This window comes from Dermacentor silvarum, chromosome 9 (assembly GCF_013339745.2).
Source record: "Dermacentor silvarum isolate Dsil-2018 chromosome 9, BIME_Dsil_1.4, whole genome shotgun sequence".
Taxonomy (NCBI): Eukaryota; Metazoa; Arthropoda; class Arachnida; order Ixodida; family Ixodidae; genus Dermacentor; species Dermacentor silvarum.
This window is the reverse complement of record NC_051162.1, coordinates 131,173,623-131,186,153: the sequence shown is the minus strand read 5'-3', so window position 1 is coordinate 131,186,153 and position 12,531 is coordinate 131,173,623. Positions and strand designations below refer to the sequence as shown.

Sequence of the window (12,531 nt, the reverse complement as noted above, 5' to 3'; positions counted from 1 at the left end):
AATTTGAATGCAAGCTTCGACGACAGACTTTGGTGTGCAAAAGCTTTCTAGCAACTCTAATGAGAAGCTCATTGCATTCCAGCACTACATAATCAACAAATGACTGGAGAAGAGCTACTAATTGGGTCAAATTGGAAACGCTGATCAGATGCCAGTCTACTTCGATACACCTGTGGCGTTCACAGTTAACGAAAAGGGCGCCAAGGAAGTTAACGTCAGAAGTGCAGGCTACGAAAAGAATCGAACAACAATAATGTTGCATTGCACTGCTGATGGGTGGAAGCTTCCGCAATCCTCCAGCCGGAGAAGTGCTCCCGAAGAATGTCTTTGTGCGCGTTTGCGTGGATGGGTGTATGATTAGTATAATGGTAGAGGTCTGGGCCAAGGTGGTTTGGCCAAGTCACGTGGAAGGCTGACCGACGGTCTGCAGCCCATAAAAAATTTGAGTAACTAGTTCTCTATTATATGCATGCTGATCTATTTTTCCATGGCTGTAGATTCAGCTTACTTCACACAAAATATACACTGTACAACACCTCAACAAGAGTGAAATCTGGAGAGACAGAAAGTGGCGCTAACTCATGAGCTGCTCATCGCGCGTCCTTCGGCGCGCCTGCATGTAGTTTGCATTGTAGCAGTCCGTGATGAGCAGAGAGGGCCGGCTGATGGTCTCAAGGGCACAGCCATTGAGGTGCCGCTCCTTCTTGTGGTTGAAGTCCACTGCGTACACAATGTCCTCCTCGCCATCCTTGACTATGCGCCACACTGTTCCCCCAATCATGTGACCGGCTGGAAGCGGAGTGATGGACAGGCCCTGGCCCTTGCCTGCAAACAAGGCAGAGACCGTCATTTTTCAAAGTACAATGATGATGATGATTAGTGGGGTTTAATGGCGCAAGGGCCAGATATGGCCAAAGAGCGCCATACACATGGTAATGAGTTTCCGATGAGTTGTTTATTAAATAGAGGAATGTGCTGTGAATGGTGTATGTTAAGTGGCTGTAAATAGGCCTAAAAACAGTCGCTGTAACTTGCGTAAAATATATAACTATTAAAATGATGACAGTGACTAGAGATGTGGGAAATGACCATGGATGGTTTGTTCTGAGGTAAAAACGTGTACGTGAAAGTAGCACTGGTGCCTCAACAGGACCCTTGAACGCAAGGCCTGAGAAGCACGTGCTCTATAATATTGCTGTCGCAGCAGCAGCCTCTGGAGAGAGGATGTGCTACGAATGTTGGGGGCTGATGACATCGCAATGTACCGGCATCTTCAAGGAACTTTAAAACTAACCTGTAGTCAAAGAACGGTTCTGTGCCCAGAAACATTGCTGGGTGTAGAGGTATGTATTGTTTGTATGCTAAGGGAAAATATTTCTTTCTTTGAGTCTCTAATTCCTTGCACTCTATTAAGACATGGATTACAGTTAGCGTGTCGCCACATTTGCTACAGGAAGGGGGTTCATTACCAGTCAACAGGTGCGAGTGCGTGCCATACGTATGACCAATTCGGAGGCGGCAAAGGATGACTTCGGTTTGTCGTGTTTTCGTAGTGGGTGGCCAATTCCCTAGTTGTGGTTTAATGGCGTGAAGTTTATTTATTGTTTCCTCGTCCCATAAGTGCTGCCAATATCTCCTAAGGCTTTTGCGCAGGAAGTGCTTCATATCTATTGCAGGAACAGCTATAGAGGAAGTGTTCCCCTTCCTTACAAGGGAAACGGCAGTTTCATCTGCAAGCATGTTGCCCTCAATACCTCTGTGGCCGGGTACCCAGCATATAGTGACACATTGGTTAGACGAATATGCTGTGCATAGCACTGAATAGAGCTCACTGAGCACAGGGTTTTTGTGTTTACGAGGAGACATTAATGCCTTTACTACGCTTAATGAGTCGGTGAATATAACTGATTTTTGAAGCTTTGTTTTCATTATATACTTCCCTGCACACAATAGGGCATGAGCCTCAGCCGTAAATATGCTTGTTTCTGGATGCATTTCACCGGATTCAGAAAAGCATGGACCGATTGCCGCATAGGACACGCCAGCATGTGACTTTGATGCGTCAGTAAAGAATTCCGGGCAAGAGTATTTCGATTGAAGTTCACGAAAGTGCATCCGGATATGTACTTCCGGAGCATGCTTCGAGACATCAACAAACGATGTGTCAATTTCTATAAGTTGCCATTGCCACGGCGGTAACGGCTTTGCCGGAGCCATTACATGGTGTTGAAACAGTGGGACACCGCTTTCTTCGCTGAGTTTCCTCACCCGCAGTGAGAAGGGTTGCATTGCGGTAGGTCGGTTGTGGAAAAGTGTGGCACACGTAGTGTCATTTATAATGGAGTAACAAGGATGTCGGCAGTCCGAGTTTACTTTCAGGAAGTACATAAAGCTTGAGTAGGACCTTTGAAGGTTTAAGGGCCACTCATTTGATTCCACATAAAGACTTTGCACAGGGCTTGTTCTGAAGGCTCCGGTTGCCAAGCGGATGCCTAAATGATGAACAGGATCGATCATCTTTAAGGCACTGGGGGCGGCGGACTGATAGACTATCGCACCGTAGTCTATGCGTGAACGAATGAGGCTTTTGTATAAGTTCAACAAACACTTTCTGTCACTGCCCCATGTGGTGTGCGACAATATTTTAAGAATGTTTATTGCTTTTAAGCATTTGGCTTTAAGGTACTTTATGTGGGGAATGAAAGTCAGTTTAGAGTCTAGAATTGTGCCTAAAAATTTGTATTCTGTGTTTACTGGTATGAGCTGTCCGTGTAGTTGCAGTTCAGGGTCGGCTACGAGCCCTCTCTTTCGTGTGAATAGAACACACGAACTTTTATTTGGGTTTACTTTAAAGCCATTTTCTGTGGCCCATTTAGAGACTTTGTTCAGGGCAACTTGAACCTGTCGTTGGCACACTGTAAGGTTACAGGATTTATAGCCTATCTGTACGTCGTCGACGTACACGGAATAAGATATGGCTGAAGGCAATGATGTGCGAAGTGAGTTCATCTTGACTATGAAGAGCGTACAGCTGAGAACGCCTCCCTGAGGTACCCCAGTTTCCTGTATGAATGAACGGGACAACGCATTACCTATTTTGACCCGGAAAGTGCGATTCTGCAAGTAGCTCTCTATAACGTTTAGCATGTTCCCGCGGATGCCCATTGCCGACAGGTCTCGCAGGATTCCGTAACGCCACGTTGTGTCATACGCCTTCTCCATATCTAGAAAAACAGATAAGAAGAACTGTTTATGTATGAAAGCATCCCGAATGTTTGTTTCGATGCGCACGAGATGGTCGGTTGTAGACCGGCCTTCTCTGAAACCGCATTGGTAAGGGTCAAGTAGTCTGTTAGATTCCAGGAAATGTAGAAGACGCCGATTAATCATTTTTTCAAATAACTTGCATAGACAACTAGTGAGCGCAATTGGGCGATAACTTGTCACAGAGGATGGGTCCTTGCCCTGTTTTAAGACCGGGATTACAATGGCTTCTTTCCATGTAGATGGGAGATGTCCTGCAGCCCATATAGCATTGTACAGTGCAAGCAGTGTCATTTGAGTGTCTTCGTGAAAGTGTTTAATCATGTCGTACATGATTCTGTCAGGTCCGGGTGCAGAGCTGAGGCAAGCAGTCAGGGAGGCTTTCAGCTCGGCGATACAGAAGGGGAGGTTATAAGGTTCGTCATGTCTACATCTGCGGTTTATTACGTTGAGTTCTGCTATATCTTTATATTTTAAGAATGCCTCGGAATAGTGAACTGAACTGGATACACGCTCGAAGTGCTTGCCAAGAGCGTCAGCTTGGTCTTTTAATGTATTCCCTTGGTCATTGACCAGGGGTAATGGCTGGGTTTGCTGGCCATTAAGTCTTTTCAACCCATTCCAGACTTTCGCTTCCTGCGTGTAAGAGTTTATGTTTGAGAGAAACCTCTCCCAGCTTGCCCTCTTTGCCTGTCTGCGCATCCGCCTTCCCTGTGACTTGACGTGCTTGAACGCAACGAGATTTTCAGCAGTTGGAAATCGGCGCAATATGCTCCATGCTTTGTTTTGTTTCTTTCGCGCTTCCTTGCAGTCGTCGTTCCACCAGGGAACCCGTCTTTTAGATGAGCTGCCCTTTGTCTGAGGAATGCATTTCTCTGCTGCGTCTACAATAAAAGCAGTAAAATACGCTACGGCAGTCGTCTATGTTAAAATCACTGATAAAATCCGATGATATGCAGGTTGACTCTTTAAAACACAACCAATCTGCTGCTGATAGTTTCCATCTAGGAGGATGCGGAGGACCATTTTCTTGTTTTACCAAGTTTAATGTCGCAGGGAAGTGGTCACTTCCAAAAAGATTGTTTATGACACTCCACTGCAGGTGGAGGAAGAGAGTCGGAGAGCCAATAGCTAAATCTATTGAGGAATATGAATTGTAATGTATGTTGTAGTATGTTGGCTGTTTCTTATTGAATAGGCAAGCACCGGACGTCACTAGAAAGTTTTCTATTAGTCGACCTCTCGAGTCACACCGGGAGTCTCCCCACAGAGTGTTGTGCGCATTGAAATCGCCAACGACCACGTAAGGTTCAGGGAGCTGATTCATTAGGCTGTGAAGTTCTGTCTTGCTAAGGTGGTAATCCGGTGGTATGTAAATGGAACAGACAGTAACCAATTTGTTGCAAATAATTGCTCGTACTGATACTGCCTCGAGGGGCGTCTGAAGGACTAAGTGCCGACAAGCTACTGACTTATCAACAATTATTGCTACGCCGCCAGATGGGGCGTTAGCATTATCACGATCTTTGCGGAAGATGGCATATTGCCGCAGGAAATTTGTTTGCGTTGGCTTTAAATATGTCTCCTGTACACACAGCACCTTTGGATTGTATTTGTGTAGAAGCTCTTTAACGTCATCGAGGTTGTGCATAAGACCTCTCACGTTCCAGTGTAATATTTGTGTATCCATATTGTTTGTGTTCTTGTGCTGTGTGTCAAGAGGAGTCAAGTGGCTTACAGAGCCTTTCCAGGCCCCGTAATCCGTGGTTTGTCTTTCTTGGAGCGGTCGCGAGATTCGCGCCGCTCACAAGGCGCTGAGTGCGCCGGCTGGCTTGCAGTTGTGTCCATCGACTCCTGGGAGCCGCTGGACTTCCGCTCATTCGAGCGGAGAGTTTTCGGGGTAGGCCTTGCCTCAAAAAGCAGGGCCTTGGAGGCCACCAACCCAGAGGTCGACGGGCCTTCCTTAAGAGATGGCGCAGCAGCGATGGCTGCTGTCGCCTGGGGGGCTGGTGGCACCGGCGCGGCCACACTCCTTGTGGACCGGGCCGATGCCGGAGTCTGCTGCGACGTTGCCCCCTTGCGCGTCGCATCAGCATACCCTGTGGTATGGAAAAAAGAAACACGTTTCCGCGCTTCCTGAAACGAGATGTTCTCCTTGATTTTCAGTGTGATTATGTCTTTTTCTTTTTTCCATGTGGGGCAAGTTCGAGAGTATGCTGCGTGTCCACCGTCACAGTTGGGACAGTGGAGCGTGCCACTGCAGTTGTCGGATGCGTGTTCGTGTTCGCCACATTTCGCACAGGTCAGTCGGCCTCGGCAGTTTTGCGAACCATGGCCATATCGTTGACATTTGAAACATCTTCGGGGATTTGGGATGTAAGGCCTGACTCGAATTCTGGTATATCCTGTTTCTAGGGTTTCCGGTAGCTCACTCGACGCAAAGGTGAGGATCAGATGTTTAGTTGGAATATCCTGGTTGTCCCGCTTGATCTTTATTCTTTGCACTTGGATCACGTTGTGTTCTTTCCAGCCCTCCAGGAGCTCTTCCTCACTTAGGCTTAAGAGATCTTCATCAGAGATAACTCCTTTACTTGTGTTCATTGATCGATGCGGGCTAACAGTGATTGGCACATTACGGAATGCTACCAGATTTGAAAGTTTGCCGTGCTGTTGAGTGTCGCGAACCTCCAGAAGAAGGTCACCACTGCTCAATTTCGTCACTTTGTAGCCAGCACCTAGTGTGTCGGTGAGACATTTGGCCACAGTGAAAGGTGAAATGGTTCTTACTGTCTTTTCAGGGTCTTGACTGTGTATCACATGGAAGCGGGGGAACGTTTCTTTGCGCTGGCTGAATAGTTGAAAAGTTTCTTCGGTGCGTCCTCTTTTAAAAAGAGGACGATCATGAAGTGGGGGGAATGACATCTTAGCCATAAAGGACTGATTCGATTTCGGCAGCTAGGCCAGCCGCCCACCACCGAGCCCAACATGGGGACGCTGCGAGACCCGAAGGAAACGCAGACGCCAGCTGTACGTAGCTACTATAACCTAATATAGAATACCCAAGGTTGGATAAAATACACCAGGTTAACCCTTGCTGCCTGGGAAAATTGGAAGTAAGTGGAAGAGAGAAGAAGACAGGAAAGATTGAAAGTGAGAGAGAAAGACGAAGGTTGGAGGGAGAGAGAGACAGGAAAAGGCAACTACCGATTTCCCCCGGGTGGGTCAGTCCGGGGGTGCCGTCTACGTGAAGCGGAGGCCAAAGAAGTGTGTTGCCTCCACCGGGGGGCCATAGAGGTCCAAACTCCCGGCATCGGCTCAACCCCCAGGATCCCCTTTTCCCCGGACACGGCTAAGCCACGCACGGTTAAGCGTGGGAGGGTCCGACCCTCATGTGCTCGGGTCCGTGGTGTCGCAACACACCAAACGCCTGCTGACGCAGACGCCCCTGCGGGCTTCAAAGTACAATCGAAGTACCGTGGGCACTCAGTGGCTACACTATTATATTACTGGTGTTGTGGTTTCAAGTTCAATGCCGCATTGCGGTAGCTGCATTTCAATGCAAATGGAATACGTAAGCGCTTTGTAAGCGCTTGGTAAGAAGGAAAATAAACTTCACTTCACTTCACTCATGTACCATGCATTGGGTGCATGCAGAAGAACTCCAGGTGGTCAAAATTAATCTAGAGCTTTTCACTACGATGTCTCTCTCATAGTAACTGCTACTATGGGACACTAAACACCAGCAATCAATCAATAGATCACTCAATTATGTGTTAAAGTGTGGCCTGCAGACACCCACGGATCCCTAGAGCAGATTTGGGACAGCAGGAGCAGCTTTCGCAGAAATTCTTGGAGCAGTAAAAACTTGGTTTTGGAGCAGAATATTTTGAGTTTGGAGCAGACTAACAGGCTAAAAAAGGGAATTTTTGGAGCTGCAAATTTTGGAGCAGCTTCATCATAATATTGCTGAAAAAAAACACACAAAAAAACATAGACTTATATTTGAATAAATATGGCAGGTGTCACACAAAGCTTTTCTGACAAATTAAATCGAAGATTTAAAACGAGGTTTGTGCTTTGATGGTGGATTGCACTATTGTGAACAGAGCCAGATGAAGCATGTTGTTTCTGGCAACATCACTTCTCTCAGTGACTGTAAAGTGCGAGTAACATTCAGAGCACCGAAATGTTACTGTAGTAGCTGAATGCTTTCGTTGTTATGGCTCAAGCGTGATGGCCAGGTTTATGTGCACGTTAATTATTTTTAAACAAAGCCGGCAGATCCCACGCCCTGTGGGAATCTATGTTATGCGAAGCAGAGGGCGGATAGCCTACCAAGTTAACGAAACGACCATGAGAGCACGAAGACGTAGGCGGCTCTTTCATGACCTACATGACACGCATGTCATGAGTCCTCAGGAGTCCCTTTAGCTACACCCAAGAGACCTTAAAGCAAAAGCCTTAGTCATGCTTATGAATATGACTTCGACCATCAACCTTAAGCCTTTTCCTTTACTTAGTACTCACGTCCGAACCCATGTCAGTTTTTTTAATGTTAATATTTTTTGCTGAGTCATTGTCATTTATGCTGAGTCATGCTCATGACTGATTTCTAGCAGCATCCTTGTGTGTTTTCTTCACTTAGTGCCCATGTCCAAACCGATTTCAGTGGTTTTTGAGTGTTAATATTTTTTCGCTGAGTCATTGTCATTTTGCTGAGTCATGCTCATGACTATGACTTCTATCATCATCCTTTAGTGTTTGCTTCCCTTAGTACCCACGTCCGAACACATTTCAGAGTTTTTTGAGTGCTATACTTTTTTCACCGAGTCATTGCTATTTTTGCTGAGTCAGGCTCATGACTATGATCTCTACCATTGTCCTTTAGTGTTTCCTTCACTTAGTGCCCACGTCTGAACCCATTCCAGTGGTTTTTGAGTGTTAAACTTTTTCGCTGGGTCATTGTCATGACCTACATGACACACGTCATGATATTCATGTCATGACATATCATTTATGTTCGTCATATACTCTTGTCATAGTATGTCAATTTTGGTACATACCAAGTTAACGAAACAACCATGAGAGCACAAAGTCATAGGCGGCTAGATAGATAGATATGGTCAAAGTAGCAATTGTTCGCCAAGAAATGCTTTGCCTTTAAAATTGCATAGGCTGCTTCAGGGAAGCAGCCGCAGTGGGGCACGTGAAACCTCTGATGCGTGCCGCACAGGGTGTGCGGGCAATAGGGTAAAAATGACCTAACTAAATACACACGTTACATTTATTTACACATTAGAATGCTCGCGCTCCCTGTGAAGATGGACACATTCCGCCGCGGTCAAAGGGGCTGGATATCCCTCTGTCTTGCTTCCCAAGTTTCTTCATGCCATTTGTGGACTGTATGTGTTCAATGCAGGGGTGCCACAGCCAAGCAAGCATGAAATTTCAGCAACACATTGCACACCTGTAGGCCTTATAACCCCTGTTGAGCATAGCTATGAGTTCGACGGATTATACCTTCTCTGGCTGAGTGAGTTCTCTCAAATCCGATCACCCCCGCTCGGATCGACAAACGTACTGCCGAGCTATGCCTCTCTGAACGCCAAGCAAAAAGCTAAATTTAGCTTAGACTGCGTCATGTGTGACATGATACTGGCACCATCTGCGCAAGCAACACATGCATGATCAAGTAATGGCTTCTTTCCTCTACACAATGACACCAATGTAAGGTGTATGGGTAGTACAGTTGCAATGATATCAGCAATAACAGTACAATATGTTTTAGTTACGTGCAGTTTTAGCAAGCGAACCACTCTGACTGCACTACAAGACGTTTCATGTTAAAAAAAAAAAAAAAATAGCAGGCCTTGTGACGTACTCTTAATGAAGTGGATCAAGTGGTCTGGGAGTGTTGAAGGTTTTAGAAAGAGTGATACAGAAAAACGAACAGAAAAACACATTTGTGGCTAAAAGAATTGTTAATTGAGAAACCTATTTGTCGCAAGATCAAGCTATTGGTGGAAGCACCATCACAGGGCTAGTGTGGACAGGCTGTTGATGGCGTGCATTGAAATATACACTGCGGCACTTCACTGCTGCCGATTTCAACAGATTGTGTGCAAATAAAACGTGCTGACTGTGCTGAACTAATAATATATTGCTATTTAGTTCCACATTTTTGCATGAAATGCACAAGACGTTCCTCTTTTGCACGAAAGAAGCTAAAACTGTCATTAAACAGGAGATTGGCACTCGGCCACAGAGTCTGTTTCGGCAGTTCATTGGTGTCTTTTAAATGTGTTCCACTTGCGTCCTGCCTACTCTGTTGGCGTCACTGTTGTCAACTCAATTAATGCCGCACTTTGTGTTAATCTTGCGGTTCTTAAAAAAAAATGCATTTGTTAACGGTTAATGTGCACCCTACTTCACTGCTTGTATACGCATCACCGTTTTTTTCTTCTGTGGAGTACAAAACACAGTAAACAAGCTATGTATGTCACTGTGAGTGACACCGCATTAGCTCGATCAGCAAACTAAAAAAGCGTGTGGTAATAGCCTCTGGCAAATCAGTGTTATGATTTCCTCTGTCGGGCAACTGCCATGCGCCCTATAATGCTCCCGTAATGCTCTACTATCGGTTTCCTTAAGTAACACAGAATTTAAGTACTAAAGTGCCTAAATTAACTTGCAAGAAAACATGACTTCTTCCTCGTGGGACCAGGACCGCATATTAAATGGACATCTCAGGCACAGATAAGGGTGGTCACGTAACCACGAATCGACAGCCATGAAATTATACGCCTAAGATCAAGTGTATCCTGCAATATAATGCGAGTTCTTAAGATACTTTTTTTCTACTGCTGAGTGATCTTGCCACCTCATTCATGTTTCGTGGTATCTCACTGCACGAGGAAACCAACACATCTAGACAAAAAGTCACTGAAGTGCTGCACTCACATCTTGCTTCTTCTTTCTGGGGTTTTACGTGCCAAAACCAGTTCTGATTATGAGGCACGCCGTAGTGGAGGGCTCCGGATTAATTTTGACTACCTGGGGTGCTTTAACGTGCACTACAACGCAAGCACACGGGCGTTTTTGCATTTCGCCTCCATCGAAATGCGGCCGCCGGGGCCGGGATTCGATCCCACGACCTCGTGCTCAGCAGCGCAACGCCTTAGGTGACTGAGCCACCCCAGCAGGTCACTCACATCTTGCTGCGACCACTTCAATTGTTTAAAATGACGCCAAATGCTTTTTGCGATGCACTTGAAACACACAGCACACACACACACGCACAAAATTTATGATTGTGGCAAACCGAGGGTGCAACGTTACACATCATGCGCTCGACACGTGCAATCATTAGTCTTATTGCAGCGCCGCAGACTACAGCGCAATCCTTAATGCTTCTCTAGATCGTCAAAAATTGCATTTCAGCATTAAAGACTGTGCTTCAACCATGGAACAAAGAATCTTTAGAGAATATGCATGCCATACGCGCACATATAAACGCTAGTGGCTAGTAGACGATGCTACAAGCATGGTTCAGCCAGTGTCTACCAGGTGGCAACTCCACTCAATCTCGCGGTCAATAGGTAGACAAGGACTTGCATCAGTAGACCATGAGGTTGTGGTAGCATACAGTGTAAATGTATAATGTGACCTCACCTTTGAGATTGATTGTTTGGCTGTACTTGAGTTGAATGATTTTGTCGAAGGCAGCGTCGACATCATCGAGGGTGAAGAGAGTAAAGTCCTCCATGTTGTGGCGTGACTGGAACAAGTCGTACATGAACATCTGGCCCATCTTGTAGACGGGAACAGTTGCATAGATGGGACACTTGAGCTCACACTGCCCCACCAAGTATGGCAGCGCCCCCAGGTGTCCACAGTCAGGAAATGAAAGAAGTACTGCGTCCACCTGGCTTGCATGCCTGCATCGACAAATGATGTGAGCATCATCCTTCGAATCCTTCGTAATGCAAAAGATGAAGGAAGTCGTACAAATGCTACACATGATAGCAAATTTAAGGTAGGCATTACTACATCTATTTGTCAACATAATCGCTCAATAATATAATAATAATGGTAGGCATCGCATTTTACTTCTGTTGGCATGCAGCCGTTTTTAATCTCAGCATTTGACTACACGGAAACTACTACTGAAATGTTCCTTCCGCTGCTCACGCAGTTAAGGCTTCATTTGTGTTTTCATGTTCACAAGAGGATCTATTAGGACAATCAAAATATAAAATAAACGTGTGCTAAGACATTGCTGGAGAAAAGTGCGCACACATGTGAACTTAGATGATCGCGCACCCAAGCGATATGAAAGCATCACACAACGCTGCGGCTGAGCCATGTGTCAGTAACACCTGTTGCGAGATGTGCACAGTGGTCTCTACGCTGGCCTTTCCCTACAAGAATACATAAGTTCATCACGTGCCAAAAAAAAAAAAGAAAAAAAAAACTGTCTAGAAATACCTAGAGTCTACGCATGACATTACTACTGTAAAAGCAGGAAATAAAAGAGCGCTTAAAAGGCAAGTTACGAAAACAAACAAATGGTTGACATAAGAATGCCGACTAGCACTTGTACATGGTTTCACGATCACTCACTTTTTCATTTCTTTGACAGCTTGCAAGCTGAAGAACTCGTCCCAGCCACAATCGAGCAAGAACTTAAATTCGTCCACTTGCAGGAGGTAGCACTGCGGCGATTCATCTTGAACGCCCGAAATGGCGTGCAGTTTGATAATGGAAGTCATACCGCAAAACTCGATGAGGTGCTCTAGAGCGAGCACCCACAAACACACACACCTGCGCAGTCAGAATATGCACATATGAGTGCTCACACAAGTTTAGAAAGACCGACGCCTTGGAACAAATGCCGGCTTTACGTCTGCCATGTTTTGCGCGCTGGCATGGATTGGATTGCCTGCGAGATGTCTTTCTCGCGCACTGTCAAGCCATCTCAAGCCATAGGTAGGTTACAGTTTCGTTCTAAAGTCCCTAGATTTTTGCTCAAAAATATCTAGGGACTTTATTTCGTCCGGCTAGCTGAGTTGTAGCGTGGCCACTTGCGAAGATTGTTGCCATCGACGAACGACCAGAGGCAAACTTAACTGGCAGAGGCAAACTTAACTGGTTTAATTCATGATGAGACAAAAACGAGGCAACCATACAGGAATTTTTTTTTTTCGGGGGGGGGGGGGGGGGGGGGGGGGGGGGGGGGGTGAGGCACATGGTGATAGCCGAGGAAAG

General features: G+C 45.9%; 1 protein-coding gene across 1 annotated transcript in view; it reads right to left on the bottom strand.

The window, feature by feature from the left end:
* Nucleotides 1-12,202, bottom strand: part of LOC119464319 (cleavage and polyadenylation specificity factor subunit 2-like) — a 53,786-nt gene extending 41,584 nt beyond the window's left edge. The window contains exons 1-3 of the mRNA XM_037725230.2: nucleotides 11,887-12,202; nucleotides 10,936-11,201; nucleotides 580-825 (exon numbers count right to left, since the gene is read on the bottom strand). Coding sequence (XP_037581158.1) covers nucleotides 580-825; nucleotides 10,936-11,201; nucleotides 11,887-12,035 — 661 coding nt within the window. The 5' untranslated portion in view covers nucleotides 12,036-12,202. The remainder of the gene's footprint in view (nucleotides 1-579; nucleotides 826-10,935; nucleotides 11,202-11,886) is intronic.
* Nucleotides 12,203-12,531: the final 329 nt, after the last annotated feature.